This window comes from Lutra lutra, chromosome 1 (assembly GCF_902655055.1).
Source record: "Lutra lutra chromosome 1, mLutLut1.2, whole genome shotgun sequence".
NCBI lineage: Eukaryota > Metazoa > Chordata > Mammalia > Carnivora > Mustelidae > Lutra > Lutra lutra.
In genome coordinates this window covers 97227746-97246724 of record NC_062278.1, presented here as the reverse complement: position 1 = coordinate 97246724, position 18979 = coordinate 97227746, and the positions used below count along the sequence as shown (strand labels likewise).

General features: G+C 39.8%; 1 protein-coding gene across 2 annotated transcripts in view; it reads right to left on the bottom strand.

The window, feature by feature from the left end:
• FNDC3B (fibronectin type III domain containing 3B) overlaps positions 1 to 18979 on the bottom strand; it is a 348128-nt gene that overhangs the window by 141814 nt on the left and 187335 nt on the right. For both annotated transcript variants that reach the window (XM_047730593.1, XM_047730603.1), the window contains exon 4: positions 16737 to 16813. In XM_047730593.1, coding sequence (XP_047586549.1) covers positions 16737 to 16813 — 77 coding nt within the window. The remainder of the gene's footprint in view (positions 1 to 16736; positions 16814 to 18979) is intronic.

Sequence of the window (18979 nt, the reverse complement as noted above, 5' to 3'; positions counted from 1 at the left end):
CTTGGTAATAAATCTCGTTTGTCTCACAAAATTTTCCAAGAAGACCTGGAAGAAGACTTCTGAAGACTTCATCCAAGACAAGTGAATTTCATGTGTGATTTAGCTGATCTGAGCAATGGCTCTGAATGTAACTAATGGTTCACTGGTTTTCCAGAAAGGAGATTTCTGAGTTACATAAATGTACTTCACAGGGCAAGCTTTCCAGATGGGCTTGACAGCTTTTGACCCATTCCTGCTTTAGCATGACCGTACTATTAGTACAGGGCTTTCGGAAACAAAGAGAACATTAACTTCAGAGGCCAGGGAGTACCAAAGGTTCATTTAATTTGGGACCAAGGATAGCAGATAAAATGAGGGGATTCCAACCAATAAAAAACTCAAACAATACTCAATCAAGATGGACACCTTTGCTCCCAAGACATCCTGATGACGTAATGGGAGCTGTGAAGGGAGACACTAGGACAGGGGACCTGCTATAAGCAGAAGGAGCCCATCACCTCTCTGTCCACACGTTTTTCAGAGGCTTTCTAATACCCTCAAGGAATGTAGCTAAGGCAGTATAGTAACAATGTTTACTGCCTCTCTGGCCAACTCCATGGGACCTGCTCTCAAAACAAAGGCTTTTGTTGAGATGCCAGGTAAGAAATTACACAACAGATACCCTAATTAAGAGGGAAAGCTGAGTAGCAGAGGAGCAGGGAAAGGCAGAATGAGGGATGCTTTTAGGATTTGAAAGAATTGATAGTGCTGGGATAGCTCGGAGAAAGGCCCCTGGGGTCAGGGCCCAAGAGTACACCTAGATGCCAAAGAGACCAGCTGGCCTAATCAAGTATTTAAGACAATCAGGCACACACTGGTAGGAAGCTTGCTTAAAAAAAATAGTAATAATTTTAAACCACCACCACCACTACCAAAAAGCACTGAAAATTAAACTTGTATATTGAAATGGATTTCTCATTACACCTCAGGAGGCTGATTATAGGCCAAAATAAAATGACTTAATCATGTCTAAAACATTCTAATAAAAAAATTATAATACGCTTTGTTTAAAAAAAAAAAAACTGTTTGATACAAAATATCAAGTTTATCAATGTTAGCCTGTACATGAGTGTACGAGTTAGGTCCCATATGAATTAACAGCCAGTCATCTTTATGTTAAGAAAAGAAAGATTGTTATGTTTATTAATGAACCAATTACATAATAGTTTCAGAATTAATCACTATGTTAACAGTTCATTAAGATAACATATTAACTCCTTAAAATGAAGATTCTGAGTCATACTCCCTCCTAAAGCTCAAGATGGGGCTTTTTATGCATTCTTTAATAAATGTAACCTCTTCTGGGTTTTGACAAGCTAATCCCATTAACCCCATTTATGAAGGCATGGCAGTTGATAGAAGGTAGATGTGAAATGATCCTTAAACTATGACATCGGAAATGCTATGTGCGTGCTAGCATCTTCTATATCATCTAAAATGCAGAGCGAGAAAAGGACATTTGGTAATTGCAGTTTGTACAATTTTTGTGTACGTACAGATTTTTCTTACTATCTGATAGAAACACACATTATTCTATCGTCTTCCTTCTCCCCCACTCTGCCACTGGCTAGTAAGAAAAAAGTAAGGTATATTCCAGATGTTCCTCTTTCACGGAACCTCCAATTCAATCCTGTGGTAGACACCAGAAGGTCCACAGAAGCAAAGTATTTGTTTTCTTAAAACTTGCAACCTTCATTACATTCATTATTGTAAAACTTCTAATGACCAACCAGCCACACAGACTCAGGCAATATAGTAAAACAAGAACATGGCCCTCACTAAATATGAAGAACTCTGGGCTTATAAACAGGAGCGTATTACAGTGAGAAGAAATTATTTTAATTTCATTATAATTTCTAACTTGTTAAAAGAAAACACTTAAAAAATGAGGAGAACAGAAAGCACTAACAAAGAAAAGAATTCTACTACAGGGAAAAAAAATCTGTAAGAGATACAGAGCTAATACATTAGCTTTTTACCAGTACATTTTGAAAGAATAAGTACTGCCACTAATTTGAAAAATTAATAACTCTGATGCATAAATTATGCTTCACGAAAAGAGAAGTTTCCAGTCAGAAAACCAAGTAGCTCTTTGAAACCACAAATGGCCTACTTATAATGAAAATTGTCTGACAACCGCATTTTTAATTATCTTAAATTATTCTGTGGTATTTGTTCATTAAAAATATTTTAAGAAATGAAATAAGAGAGAGGAAGAAGCAGGCTCCCCGCTGAGCAGAGAGCCTGATGTGGGGCTCGATCCGAGGACCCTGGGATCATGACCTGAGCCAAAGGCAGAGGCTTTAACCCACTGAGCCACCCAGGCACCCCCAAGAAATGAAATATTAATTCTAAAATAATGAGAAACAAAAATTTAAAAATATGCTGAATATTTTGTTCATTGTTCTTCCGTAACACAAACTGCAATATATTTATCAAATTCAGGTTTGATCTATGGTCTAAGGAAATGGTGCTTATGTTCCCCCAAACAATAAGAAAATCCAAGGAGTAATAAAAATGCACAAAATAATAAGCAACTCAGGAAATCATGGTAATAGTACTCTTTGTTTAAAAATTAGGTTCCTAGGGGTGTCAGGTAAGCATCTGCCTTCAGGTTAGGTCATGATCTCAGGGTCCTGGGCTAGAGCCCAGGGTCTGGCTCCCTGCTGAGCAGGGAGTCTGCTTCTCCCTCTTCCTCCACCCCTCCCCAGCCCCTGCTCATGTGCTCGCTCTCTAATAAGTAAATAACATCTTGAAATTTAAAAAAAAAAAAAAAAAAGTTCATAAAGAAGTATTATTAGAGAAGAATTCAGACATTTGAAAGCATTCAGTCCAAAAATCCTGAGGCAATAGAATGTGCCTTCACAAGTGACCACTGAAAAGACAGATTCATTTGCTTTTGGGATGAATGAAATTTTGACAATATCCAGAGGCAGACAAATCACCTGTATTCAATTCAACAATTATTTCCTGTAACATATTATGAGCTAAGCACTGGATGTTCAAAACTGAGGAAAAAAAATAGGTAGGATTCATCTATATACTCTAAGAGTAATATAAAGAGAAACATCAGACTAAGTTCCAGTAAGTGCTCTTCAAAAATCAGAACACAGTATTGTTTTTTCAAAAATCACAACTATTCTTCATCTAGATTTTTTCCTAGCTCTGTGACTCAACAAAACAGTCACTCACCAATGTGCTAGTTTCTCAGACAGTCACCCATTATGGGCTTAAGTATGTGCCCCCCCCTCCAACCCTGCCCACTGCCACTCTTCACCAATTCATATATTGAAGTCCTAACTCCCCATTAGCTCAGCATGTGACTATTTGGACACAGGGACTTTAAAGAGATAATTAAGGTAAAATGAGGTACTGTGGCTGGGCCCTAATCCAATATGACCGAGACTGCTGTAAGAGGAGCAAATTAGGACAGACACGCACGGAGGGAAGATCATGTGAGAACATAAAGATAGAAGATGGCCGCCTACAAGCCAAGGAAGGAAGCCTTAGAAGAAACCAAATCTGTAGCCTCTAGAATTGTGAGGAAGCAATTTCTGTCATTGAAGCCAACCACTCTGTGGTACTCTGTTACAGGAGCCCTAGCAAATCAACACACCACCTATCAGAGCTCGATGGCAAACATGAGCTGGCTTGATTCTTCACCACGTCATTGAGTCTTCTCAATAAACATTCACTGTGAAACTTCTATGTGTCTAGAACTCTTGCTAATCGGCGGTCTAGACACAAAGATGAGAGGCTGGAAAATAAGGTGCTCACAACAGGGAGAATCTCTGTCATACTTGCACCTCAATTTTCCTTCTGATCTGTACTCTGAAGTTTTCAGTATGTAGAGAATTACACAGAAGCTAGGTATGCTGAGAAATAAATACATAAATAATGAACCACAGGAAACAAAACAGCTGGGTTCTCAGAGATGTGAAAGGATTTAAGACAAACCAGTCTTTACTGACTACTTGCTGCTCTGCTTTAATACCCTCCATCTGAAACAAGGCAACACACATGAAGGGCCTGAACAGTAACGGACACCTGAAAGAAAAATCTTGCCTAGTCATTACTACTGTTAAGATTAACACCTCATTAAATCCTCCCAACAATCCTGTGAGGCATATCCAGTTATCCCCATTTTAGAGATTAAGAGGAATGAAGCTCAGGAAAGTTCAGCGAACTGACCCAAGGCCAGAGAGCAAAAGGGAAAGAGAGGGAACAATTTTGAGTCCCAAGAACTAAAACAGAGCTCTTAATAACACATTTTGAGTGTCTTTTCTCATAGCTCAGAGAGAAGGAAGGTAGTTCCCCTTACTGAAATAAAATGCTCCACAGGAAAACTTTTTTAAAAAAAAGATTTATTTACGTATTTGAGAGAGAGAGAGAGAGAAAAGAGAGAGAATCTCCAGCAGACTCCCTGCAGACCGCGGAGCCTGACATGAGGCTCCATCTCAGGACCCTAAGATCATGACCTGAACCGAGATCAAGAGTCAGACACTTAACCAACCAAGCCACCCGGGCACCCCTCCACAGGAAATTTTAATTAATGCTTCAGTTCTTCCAGCTTTCTCCCTTCTGCTTCTGGGTTGCAAGCAACAACAATCAAAAGAGGGGCTTAAATGGTTGGTAACAAAGGAGAAATTTTATTTTATTTTTTTTTTTAAGATTTTATTTATTTATTTGACAGAGAGAAATCACAAGTAGGCAGAGAGGCAGGCAGAGAGAGAGGAGGAAGCAGGCTCCCTGCTGAGCAGAAAGCCTGATGTGGGGTTCGAACCCAGGACCTGGGATCATGACCTGAGCCGAAGGCAGCGGCTTAACCCACTGAGCCACCCAGGCGCCCCCAAAGAAGAAATTTTAAAAGGCTGTTCCAGTTGGCCGAGGATGATCCAGGAAGCGGGCAGGGCAGAACGCGCACGGACACACACGAACCCAGCAGGTGTCTGGGCTCAAGCAGCTCAAGCAGCTCAAGCAGGGTGTGGGGCTGGGCGGCTGGCTTGCTGCAGTGCTGACTGCACACAGGAAACTGGGACCAAATGAGTTTGTGAAAATCAGGCTCCAGCTCAATTCCTAACTCCTGCCAACAAATTTGAAATGGGCTCCCAGGCCATTCCAGGAAGGGAAGAAGTCTCCACTGAAATAAGCACATGAGCAGTGAACAGAAGAAGAAAAGGCCAGGGGATACAAAACACTTGTGTGGACAGAGGAATGAGCAGGCCAACAGTCCAGGCTTCTCCCAGCCAGACTGGTGCCCCCTGCCCCCCAGCATCTGTCCTGTAGCATAAGTTACAGCTCTATCTCTTGTCCCCCAAGGGCACCTGGACACACAGGAGGTTTTTGATAAATGCTAAGCGAACAAAGAAATGAAAGAGTAAGAAGGGAGGGAGGGAGGAGGAAAGGAGGAGGGAAGGAAGATTTCTCTGCTTAGATTTGATGTCCACCAAGACTTATTTATAAATTCATTATCAAAGTTTCTCCCTTAATTCAGGTTAAGTACCTCCTATTCTAAAATTTCACTTAATCTAAACCCAGTTAATTCCAGACCCATCATTCCCAACCCTCTTATTTTACATTAAATGTGATTTTACCAAAAGAAAGACACCGAAAAATAGACCTTTCCAATGCAAGTTTTACTTCAATCTTAAATGCAGCTGAGGAATCTTTTTTTTTTTAAGATTTTACTTATTTGACAGAGAGTGATCATAAGTAGGCAGAGAGGCAGGCAGAGAGAGACAGGGAAGCAGGCTCCCCGCTCAGCAGAGGGCCCGATGGGGGATTGATCCCAGGACCCTGAGATCATGACCTGAGTCGAAGGCAGAGGCTTAACCCACTGAGCCACCCAGGCACCCTGCAGCTGAGGAATCTTATTCATGACCAACCAGGAGTACAAATGCGTTAGCTCCCACGTTTCCTTCTTGCACTAGCTCTCCACTGTGTATTTTCTAATACAGTGAACAGCATAAAAAAGTAAAAGCAGGTGTGTTCTTCAGGACAGGCAGTGATTTGAAACCTAAAGACCATGCTTCCCGTAGAGCCCATCCCCGTCTTGCTATCCCAGAGGAAACCCACACAACCATCCCCTAAGTGCCATTAGAAGAAAGTGAAAACCAGCATTACGGAATATTCAAGAAGCAACCCAAGAGTTACAGGAGCAAGCAGTTGTTCTATTTTATAGATGAAGTCAAGTTACTGGACTTAAAAATTGAGGCAGAACTGGATGTATTTCCCAAAATCTCCTGACTTACTTCTTCCTGTCTTTACTAATTTAATGATTACAACTGTGGCCAAAAACACCAAACACAACTTCTCATTGTCAGTACTCTTCCTACCTGTAATGGCTAACACCGATGAAATGTTATTTAAATCCACCATCATTAGTGTTTTAGACAGTAAACCTCCAGATTGAGGACCAGCTCCTTTCGCCACACAGCATGGCTAGTTTTGTAGCCCAAAGGAAAAATAAATTACTGGTGATGTTCCTGGGTTGCTTCTAAAACCCTTTCATGATATCATGAGAGTATCCTGCAGAGTAGCTACAGAATGGTAATAAATATCCTCCCCTCAATCAAGAAACAAAAGTTCTGGGGCACCTCGGTGGCTCAGTGGATTAAGCCGCTGCCTTCGGCTCAGGTCATGATCTCAGGGTCCTGGGATCAAGCCCCGCATTGGGCTCTCTGCTCAGTGGGAAACCTGCTTCCCCCTCTCTCTCTGCCTGACTCTCTGCCTACTTGTGGCCTCTCTGTCAAATAAATAAATAAAATCTTTAAAAAAAATAAATAAATAAATAAAAAAGTTCCGGATAGTTCTTGCCAATGGTTAAATAAATAATCCATTTCATTTGCTTTATCAATAACTAAACCTCAGGTTTAATTAATAAGAAATAAACAAAAATTCACCCATTTTTACAAACACATTCATTACATCTAGAAACCTTGAGTTTTCTACTGGTGCTTAATTTTCAACCCACATGCCAGCTCCAGGCAATGGCTAGGTATAGACTAAGCAGAAAATGGCTGGATCCAGATACAGATCTGAGGTTGCTGTATGGGGGGGGGGGGGGGGGGGGGTAATCCACAATTATTTTAAGTTTTTTTTGACGATTTTTTAAAATTTAAATTCAATTAATTAACATAGAGTTTATTACAAGTTTCAGAGGTAGAGTATACCCAGTGCTCATGACATCACATGCCCTCCTAAATGCCCTTACCCCAGTTACCCCAGCCCCCCCCAACCCCCTCCAGCAACTCTCCTTGTGTTTCCTATGTTTAAGGGTCTTTTATGGTTTGTCTGACTCTCTGATTCATCTTGTTTTATTTTTCCCTCTTGGGGGATCACAATTAGGTGGCATTTGTCTTCAGTACTTCTGGGCATGACTCTCACACAAATGCTTGCTCCAGAGGGGACCACTGTTAAGGAGATAACCTCATAAGCAGTCATTGTCATGTCCCATCTGTTGGCTTTGTACATGCCAATGCTTTTATACACAGACACAAGCCAAGCTACGCATACTTATATAAACTTCGAACCTGGGAAAAAACACAACAAAAGCACATATAAACGAAATCAACATTTAGTGCCTTATTAAACACACTTAGCTCTTTCCGGGGAACTACCCTATGCTTTACAACTAAGACTGCTGAGAGCTAGAGAGGAGGACAGAACAGGTACATCGTCTGTAGTCTTTCTTTAACCCATCAACTTGGTAAAACAGGTAAGTGGTAGTTGAGGGGACATGGCAGTAATCTAAGACCTTCCAAATTCAACAGGATGCCAAGCTAGGTTTGAGAAACATCTCAGGAACTGAAGAACCCAGACTGGGTCCTCAGCTGCCTCCAGCTCCCTCTTACTAGCCGACTCAGCGGCCGCATCCTAAGGCTCCCACAGGGAAACAGAGGTCCCTGCTTATAAAGAGCGAAGTGTCTCAAGACACTGTTGACAGCCAAGAGGCCTCCTCTGAGCAGAAATACAGCACTGTGCACTGTTGCTGAAGGCCAAACAGCAAACAATATAATAATGCAAGGGGACAGTAACAACTCCTGTGATTTGTGTATCTTTTAACAGCTTATGAAGTGTTTGGCACAGAACTTAACTTGCATAATCTTCAGCAAACCTCTAACCTCAAACATAGGCAACATCAGAGTCCTCAAGTCAAGGCGAAGTACCTTTACGAGCAATTAAGTAACCTAAGGCCAACTAAGTGCTCATCAAGATTCATACTCAAGTACTCGGGAAATGTGCCTTTTCTAGCACGTTTCATTGTACATCACCAACCTCAATACTGAAAAGGACCACACTGAAAGATCCAAAAACAAATCTAATCCTTCCCAATGTGCACATAAGCACACAGGACAAGTGAATAGTTCCATCCACCAAGTTTCTATCAGTAACATGGGCCAAATGAGTATTTCAGAAAAAGCTAAAATGCTATTCTAAGGAACAGAATATTTGTCAGAAGACAAATAGTTAAGGAGAGGTCTGATGGTATAATTTGTGTCAAACTGAGCAGCCTTTAATATATTAAGAAAGATAACCACTGCAGGAATCTGTAGGTAATTAGTGTTTGTTAGCTCAGGCAGTCTCCGTGGATCTGCGCGCAAGAGAGAGCCAATCACATCTCTAGCGTCTCAGACCCATGGGAAACATAGACAGATTATTCTAGATTGTATCTATGAATTTTACATATTACATTTACAAATGCCTCACCAGTTTGCCAATGGGCTCCGTGGCATAAGGATTAAGAATCCATGCTGATGATACTCAGATCCTATTTATCACAGAGCAAAATAACTATATTATTATGTAAGTCCAAGTTCATAAACCACATGGATTTCAAAGAATACGAGGAATATAAAATCCATCTTGGTAAAGTTCTGCACCCAGCAAGTCGAGCAAAGGTATTTTTCCAAGAAAAGCAGTTATATATGACAAATGTGGGTTACTAATTTAGAAAGACAAATTGTGCAATAAAATTAAATATAGTATTATGTGTATAATTTAATACTTCTTGATTCCAAAGTCATTTCTACATGTGATATTGTCTCAATATTATTATTTTTAAAGATTTATTATTTGAGAGAGAAGGGGAGAAAGAACAGGGAGAGAGGAGAGAGAGAATTTTAAACAGACTCCATGCAGAGTTTGATATAAGGCTTGATCCCATGACCCTGAGATCATTATCTGAGCTGAAATCAAGAGTCATACACTTAACCAACTGAGCCACCCAGGTGCCCTGTCTCAATGTTATTATAATGAAAATCAACTATCATTTTCCTACTGAAGTAAAACACAGCATTTTAGTCAAAAGAATGCTAAACAACAAGGGAATATGCCATACTGTTTTGGTACTACTTATGGAAACTTACTTATATTCTCACTTGGTCCCCTTTTAAAGGAACAATATGAACAGTAGAAGTACATCACCTCACTGAGATCAGAAAAGAACTTCAAAGATCCTCAAACATTTTCCTTTCCCCTCCTCTCTCTATAGGAAGAAAATGACACAGCCAACCGGCCAAATTTCAATAAATGCCTCACATGTGCTGGGCACTTTTCAAGAAAATGGAGATCCAGTGAGGCATGGGGCATGAGGATCCATGGACTTGTGAAGCCTGCATGCTAAAGGAAAGGAAAACCCACAATTTTCAAGTAAACAAAAAAGTGGAACACTTGAATAAATAATTTAAAAATATTCCTAATGTAAGATGAATCACTAAATTCTACTCCTGAAATCGATATTACACTACATGTTAAGTAACTAGAATTTAAATTAAAAAGTTGAGGAAAAAAATTCCTAAAACCGCACAAGGGGCTGGACACCAGGCTCATGTTCCCTCCTGTTAATCCTGTGTTCTATTATGCCACGACATCAGCGTCTGAGAAACAAAAGAAATCCAAGAGAAAAGGCAGACAAGGGAGACAAAGAAAAAGCTCAGAAAGAAGAACCTTACACAATGCTTTGTGTGAGGGAATGTCCCTGGTACATTTCTTTTATTTAGCATTGCCAACCCTGTCTGTAATTCATTCTTCAGACCAAATAAGCCATCAGATGAAAAAGAAAGTTGCTGTGAATCTGCTGATAATGGAATTAAAGCAGAATGGACATATAAATCCTCCACTCCTTTCCACAGAAGCTTCGAACTGCCGTGCACATACTCTGTCCATTGTGGAAATTTTCCTAACTTCCTATAGAAAAATCTATTCTTCCAAAGGACTTCAAGTCTTGAAAGAGATTCCAGTTTTCTTATTATTGGCTACCATATGTGTCTGATTCTTAGACTGTCAGGGCTCAGGGCAACCCCCTATGCTCTTTTCTGCTCATCATTTTCACAGTATTGAAGGTAGAACCCACCACTGGTTTAATTCCAGATTGTAATTATCGAAGGGAAGCGGTTGGGGCTAATATTTATAGCTCTCAGCTGGCCTGCCTAAGCAAAATGGGGAAAAGCATTCCATGGTTTCCACCTAATGGACCCCATTATTTCTTCATAGGGGCTCTGATTTCTGGCCAACTCTTGAAACAATTCCCACTGAAGAATGACCAACCAAAATTTAAATGCATTTTTCAATACATTTCTTGCCTCTCCCCAGTCAAGGGAAATGAAATATACACAATTTCAACAGGTACCAATCCATTATGGAACAAGATAAAGTGTGTACTTGTGCTATAACAACAAAAACACTTACTTTAACAACGTGAAGTGTTTAAGTTACATCAGTTAACCTGAAAAAAGAGTCATTTCCCAAATGACAGAACATTAACTTGGATGTTTCACTTTTTCTTTTCATATGCTTAAACCTTTTGGTCTACATAAGATTTTTCCCATAACAGCTGAAAAGTATTTCGTAAATTACTATGGAAGCATGGAAAAGAAAACTCAAGGCATCTGTTTAAGAAATTTTTACATAGAAATTATTCATAAAGTTAATGATGAGGTTAAAAAATTTGAGGAACACCATGGCCAGTATACAGTGAAAGGAAAAATTTGCTTCATACTGTGCAATCTCGGTATGTATTTAGGAAGGCAAAGTCTGCCAAACTTTCACTGAAATTGTTCTAGCAGTCTTCTTCATAATAACAGCTACTAATTCCTGAATGCCCACTGTGGACTACATACCTCACATAACACTTCTCTTAATCCTTACCTCTACCATATCATGTAGGCATTTGTGTATGTGGTGAAAACAATTTGTCAAAGTTACACAGAAAGTAGCCATGGTGAGATCTGGTGGAACCTGAAGGCAGGCCTCTTCAAGTATTGTCCATATTCTTCCCAGCTACAGTCCTTGCCCTCACCCCAGAGTTTCAACCCCAATCACATGCACAATTGTTTTTATGGAATGGAAATAATGCTGATGAGAGTCATAAGACTAAGCGCCCTCTTATAGTTGAAAAACAAAACAAAACAAAACAAAAAAACTTAGCCTCTATTTTCTCTTAAGTTGAAAAGGTCAGGTTACTTTTTCCTCAGACTTCTCCAGCCTCTCACCAAATAGTAAAGCAGAAAATACACACACACTGTAACACAAAAAACAACCCTGCAATATCAGAGACTACAGAGTTGAAATGACAAGATTCCAGGCTCTCCTGTCCTAGGACCACAAGACCACACTATCTTTAGGTCCACAGGGTTCAGTCCTTCCCAACACCGCCTTCCCCCACAAAAAATAAATAAATAAAAGAGATTGTGCAGAGCAGAGTTGTCTTTAATGCTAGATACTTATCTTTCTATGAGACGATCTGTTCATTACTGACATTCTTATTTAATCGATCTGATCAATTTATCTTTAAAGCATTTTCAGCTACTAAATTATGTCATGAATGCTATAATCAAGAATTTATCCACTGACTCGGATTAGAGCTACTAATGTAACATCTTTAAGCATTCACCTGCCTCCCTCTTCAGTTTTCTTCTAATCATGGATCATTCTGTATGTGAGCAGCTGGTATTTCAGCTCCGGAAATGCACGAGCAGGCACAGCACACATCTACACTTGCACTGGCAGAAGGTAATGTAACATAAAGCAAAAATATATACATCAACGCAGGCTCCAATGCTGACTCCAAAATCACATCACAGTGGGAAACAGGCCATGAACTTAGAAATGCCTGGGTTGCAATACTGGTTCTACTCAGGACCTCGGCTTCCTCACATGTAAAATTAGAGAAGTGAAGAAAGCATTTAGCAAAGTGAACACCATACACAGTAAATACTACCACCATCACCAGCCGCACCAGGACAGGCTGACCCATGTTTCCCAGCTGTCCCATAACAAATAATTAGGACTAGTCACCATCTTCCCCTCTACCCTCTCTTTTATAAAAGCTTTACTGAGATATAATTTACATACCATAAAATCTATCTTTTTAAAGTATCTCACTCAGTGGTTTTTAGTATAGTCACAGAATTGAATGACCAACAGTTTTATCACCCCCTCCCCTAAGAAGTACCATAGTCATTCTCAGTCACTCCCTAAGACTCTCTCCCCCAGCCTCGGGCAACAACTAATCCATTTCCAGTGTCTGTGGATTTGCCCCTTCCCGACATTATAAATAAATGGGATGATACTGTGTCTGGCTTCCTTCACCTTGCATAGTATTTTCCAGGTTCATCCACATTTTAGCACTAATCAGTACTTCCTTCTTCTGGCTGAATAATATTCCACTGTAGGCATATATCACATCATGTTTATTCATTCGTAAAGCCAATGGACATCTGGGTAGTTTCCATTTGGGGGCTATTATGAATAATCCTGTTATTCACATCTCAAAGTTTTTTTGTTAACATATGTTTTCATTCCTCCTGAGTATACACCTAGGAGTGGAATGGCTCAGTCATGTGGTAACTCAGCTCTACTAGTTGAGCAAATGCTTAGTTTTCCAAAGCGCTGTACCATTTTATATCACCAAATGCAGTATGTAACAGTTTCAATTTTCCACATCCTTGCCAACATTTGTTATTATTGATCTTCTTAACTATAGCCGTACTAGTATGTGTGAAGTATATTTCATCATGACTTTGATTTGCATCTCCCTGCTGGTTAACAATATTCAGTATCTGTTCATGTGCTAACTGGCAATGTATACAGCTTCTTTGTAAAAATGTCTAGTCTGATCCTTTGCTTATTTTTAAATTGGGTTGTCCTTTTATTCTTGAGTTGTAAGACTTCTTTATATATTCTAGATACTAGTCCCTTCTGAAATATAGGACTTGCATATATTTTTTTCCATTCTTTCAATCCCCTTTTCACTTTGCTGATGGTGTCAAAAAGTTTTGATTGAAGCACATAAAATTTAATTTGGATGACATTAAATTTATCTGTTTTGTTTTTTCTTTAGCTGCTCATGCATTTAGTGTCACATCTAAGAATCAATTGCCTGATCCAAGGTTATGAAATTTTACTTCTAGTTATATAGTTTTAGCTCTAACACTTATGTCTATACCCCATTTTGAGTTAATTTTTGTATACTGGTATGAAGCAGAGGTCCAACTTCATTTCTTCTGCATTTGTATATCTGGTTGTCCTACACCATTTGCTGAAGAGACTATTCTTTCCTCTTCCGTACTGTCTCAGCATTCCTCTCTTTCAAAGGCATATTCAGAGAATTTCACTTTTTTTTTTTAATAAAGATTTTTATTTATTTATTTGACAGAGAGAGATCACAAGTAGGCAGAGAGGCAGGCAGAGAGAGAGGAAGGGAAGCAGGCTCCCTGCTGAGCAGAGAGCCCGATGCAGGGCTCGATCCCAGGACCCTGGGATCATGACCTGAGCCAAAGGCAGAGGCTTAACCCACTGAACCACCCAGGCGCCCCAGAGAATTTCACTCTTGTTAGGTGCACATCACTCTGATCTTACTACTTTTCTACTTTACTACTTTTCCAACTACTTTTCGTTACTCCACTTGAACCTCCTCATCTCTGAAGCAAATCTATGTTATATTCACTTTATTTCAGCTTGGCCAATCACTTACCTTTAAAAACATTTACCAAGTACCTATTATGTACCAGGTAGTATTCTAGATTCTCAGATATAATACCAATGAGGCACTAAGAGTTCTTGAGGATGGTTATAAAATTGTACTGTACTTCCTGCTGGAGATGGGAACAAAGCACCAAAGATGCTGAAAAAAACAGAACCACCATTTCTGTGTTGGAGGTTCTTGAGAGGGTCACACTGAGGAGGGCCATCTGAATGAGAAAAATGACTAAACTGTTAGACAAAGAAGAGCTCTAGAGTATTCCAAGAACAGGGAAATAATGGGAAAAAAGTACATAGTTGAGAAAAGGCCAGATATATCCAAAGGACAGAAGTTTAAGGTGGCAGCAACATAGGCCAACGGGAAAAGGTGACCCTTGGAAGGAGAGCAAAGTTAACTACTGAAAATCCATCAACCACACTAGAGAACTCGAACTTTGCTTTGATGGGATGTACACCCAACTCTAGATCTGAACAAGGGCATCACATGTATTTGAGGAAGAGAACTGTGGGGATATGACGAAGAATTGAACTAATACGCACAGGGACAGACTAGTGTTGGGCAATTCTCAGATATGTCCAGCTGGGAGGAGAATTGGTGTGTGGGACTCTTTCTTTCCACAACTACATGACAAAACGTACTTTGCTCCTTAGATCTCTTGGTGTTAACAAGCCTCCTAAGACATTTCACACCTGGTTCCACCCTCCTCGTTTCTTTGAAGGATACATGTCGTGAGCTTTAAAAAGATGTTGTACAAGCATTCTACCAGTTTCTTAATTTTCCTCCATATTAATAGTTGGTTTTACTCAGATACTTCACAGTCAGATATCATTAAAGAGATAGTGCGACCACTGAAGGTCACATGGCTCCGAGCCCATCCTCTGATCCAGGAGCCCATCTAAATGAAGTTAAATACATACCTTATAGACTGTTTTATTTTTCTCTTTTCTCCACTCAGAATCCAAATGATTCCATGTCTACTCTTCTTTATTCTCAGTTGAAAAAGTGCTTCGCTACGTTTCCATCATCAGTTTTACAGAAGTGAGTTTACAGCTCTGCTATTAAACCCTTCTGTTTGGATTTTCTATAGATGTTTTTATAGACTCGGAAATATACCACAGTATAAAACGTCTCTATTTTGCCTAGGACTCCTAATAAATGTTTTGTGATTAGTGCAATCCCAGCAACACCACCAGCAAGAGAAAGCCCACTGCTGCTTCTCTTCACTAGAATGTCCCAACTTTCTGTTATTCCTCAAATGGGCCTTTAGTATAAAAGGAGGTGCTATTTCTGCTATCCCAATTGTGAGAACTGTACTCGGGTCAATGGAATGAAACACTTCCTCAAAATAAATGAGCCGGAGACATAATGGAATTCTACATTCCTTGTTCTTTTCTGTTAACTGACTGGTGACGTGAACGGGATCCATCCTCACGTGTCCTGGCTGGAAGGGCCCGCTCCGCACCTCTCCTCCCAGTGAATTCTTATTTACAAAGACTCATGTAAAACAAATCATTTGTTTGCAACAGCGGGGAGACTGGCCAACAGTCTGGCTACTCAAAAAAAAAAAAAAAAAAAAAAGTCAAATTGGCTCACGTAAAAGTAGGGATGGAAAAAATGAAATTATAGTGGCTGCACTATGGCTCAGACAGTGAAGAAACGGCTAAGTTTTAACATCAGAGGAGGATAAATCTTTGATTCTTGCCTGCACTTTAGCAATTTTCCTATGCAGCTGCCAATTTTTTTTCACCCTAACAAAATCATTAAAAACTGAAAATTAGAGATTTTTAAAACCACTTCAAAAGCAGACAGAGGGACAGAGAAAGAATAGAAAGGGAAAAACTCTAGAAGGATAAGCCAGAAAATGTTAATGCCATGATTATCTTCTGTGGGTAGTAAAACTATAAATATTTTCTTCTCTATTCTGTCTTTTCTGATTTTTTCCTAAGGAGTATAGAATGCTCTTATAATCACAACAAAAGAGCAAAATGGGCAGAGAGGAGAAAAATAGTCAATTAGGCCCTTGGAAAGGAAGCTGGCCAGGGAGAGGAGCAGGGAGTGTTCCTCGTACACTGAGCACAGGACAAAATGAAAGTCATGTACAGACATCCACATTCCAGGCACCCTGAATACTGTAAACCTTGTCCAGTTTAGCCTTTAACATTTTTCTTAATCCTTCCAGCGAACCTCTGAAATTGCTTTTACTCTTAACTGCTACTGCTGTTTTCTTATGAAAAAAGTCAAATTTCAGAGAAATTTAAGTACAAACAGCCAAGTTTTCATATCACACTTAGCAATTCACCACGCCCAGGGAAGGCCACAGTACAGAGAAATGGGACTCGAATAATAAAGAGCCCTCCCCTCACTTTGTTTTAATGATGTCTCCTTTGGTATTTTTACCAATTAGGTCTACAAATTCTTTTTTTTCCAGCAAACTGTGGTACAGATGGAGGGAAATCTCTGCGGCACAGCCAAATGTGAACACACCTTGGCTGAGGACTGCCTGATAGCCCTACTGTGTTTCTCTCCCTCTGGCTCTCTGGCAAGTCAAGAAGCAAGACTTGGGAAGGACCATGTGGTGCTACCAAAATGATGACAACTCTCAGGTTACCCTAACTCAATTAATCTTGGAATAAATTTTTGAAGCCTCAACATATACTCTTTTGGAACAACGACATTGCCCATAGTGAGTGGAGAAGCCCATCCTGTGGTTTACCTGGGAGATATAACCTGGAGGCACATGGATGGGAGGAATGGATCCATTGGGTGACATCATGGGAACTTCAGCGGGTCCTATGAGAGACAAGAATAAGATATTAACCACTGAAGACATACACATTATTTAAAATAATTATTGGTATTTTTAGAATTAATATACTATCAAAAATGAAGAGAATTACTTTGAGTATTTTCTCTTCAGTAATTGGTACATCATGCCTAAGAATTGAAATCATGGATGAAAAGAATTCTCCAGCTGTATAAATCAAGGGTAAAAAAAACAAAACAAAACAAACAAACAAACAAACAAAACAACACAAAACTATAAGCATCTTTATAAATATTTAATGATTCCCAAAGCCTCAAGTTCCATAAACTAAGGCTGCCCAGTAAGAGTCATCTAACAAAGTAGGGCAAAATGGTTGGGTTTTTCTGCCTTAAAAGAATGTATTATTAATAAATGCTTAAACAAATAAAAGTTTAAACATGTCCCATCTCGTCTGGTTTAAAAAGCTCCCATACAATTTGGGTTTATAATTTTCATTTCAATTATAATTTTCAGTAAGTTACTATAACATACCAATTATCTGAAATAGAAGAAAACTTTAAAATACTCCAAACGAATGCCTCTTATGTTATAAGGCAGGGCGAAAAAGAGGTCAAATTTTCAAACTAGGCATAATTAGGAAGATTCATGTCAAATTTACCCAGATTATTTCAAAATAAAGCATTCAATTAACAAGGTGTTAGTTTCAAAATATTAAATTCAATAAGTATTAATCCCATGTCTACAGCAAACCAAGAACAGCAAAACTCAGTTACCTGAGACATAGTTTGAGGTAATATTTAATTACAAAGAAACTGATCATCCTAACATTAAAATCAACTCCTAACACCCTTCCAACGATCCTATGATTTAGTGGTTTCTCTAGACGTGCAAGAAGCTCACGGCTACTGGGTTTCAGTTTGGTACCTGGCTCCCCTAGTCAGCAACCCACTGCCCCTACGTCAACCCAAAGCTGCCTTTCTAGTCTGAGATGCGACTTCCTGGCTCCAAGTGCCTTGTGTTGTTTATTTGCTTTCTCCTAATGTGTGTTGTGCTGCCGGCAATTAAAATTGTTCGGCTGTAACAAAAACCGAGAAAAACACAACCCTTTTCTTGGCAAAAGAAGACAGATCCCTTCCCCAAGTGCTGCATTTACACTGTTAGCAAAAGGCCGCTTTCCCCTCAGAGTAAAATCCAGTGCTCTAACACTTCGCAGGAGAGGACTGGTGCGGGATGTGGAGGAGACAAGGATACCGGGTGCCTATCAGCAGGTCTGCAAGTATAGGGGGGAAAAAACCAGGGGCAGGGCAGAAAAGATGTAAATATTCCTATAAAACTCCTTAAGACTAGAGTTCACTCCAACTCCAGGGACAATACAAAACAGCTAAACTGGGGCGCCTGGGTGGCTCAGTGGGTTAAAGCCTCTGCCTTCGGCTCAGGTCATGATCCCGGAGTCCTGGGATCGAGCCCCGCATAGGGCTCTCTGCTCAGCAGGGAGCCTGCTTCCTCCTCTCTCTCTCTGCCTGCCTCTCTGCCTACTTGTGATCTCTGTCTGTCAAATAAATTAAAAAAAAAAAAAAAAAAAAAACCAGCTAAACTACCTGATAAGCTCTAACATATACAATACTCTTACATGAGAGCAGTCTCTCTCATAGGTTAACACACTGGTAATCAAATAAAGCAAAAGACAACAACAGCAACATGAGAGGAGGTAACTGCAGGACCCCATTCCATTTTGAAGTACGATTTAAGCTGATATATTCACCAGCCACTGAAAGCGCTTTCCAAATCATCTTACAAACCCATCTTTCTTGTCAGCCTCAGTATTTTGGCCATAGCCATTAAGACATTTAGGTATTTAGCAAGTATTTTTACTTGATCTGACTCACTTAAAAAAAAAAAAAAAAATCACAGGCAAGTGTATCAGTCTTAGCCTGAGCCAGGTTTCACTACCTGTGAAACCGGAGGGGTCAATACACTCGGCTCTAGAAGCAGGCATCAAAATCACAGCTTCCGCCTGGGTGTCGGTCCCTAGCTCACTATTCACGCTGGTTGTGTGGCCCTAGACCATTCACTTAGACTTTCTGAGCCTCACTTCTCAACAGGTGCACATAAGGACAACAATTCTTACCCCACCAAACTGGGTTTAAAGTTCAATAATACATGCAAAAAGTGCTTTAGAGCACAGCACAGCA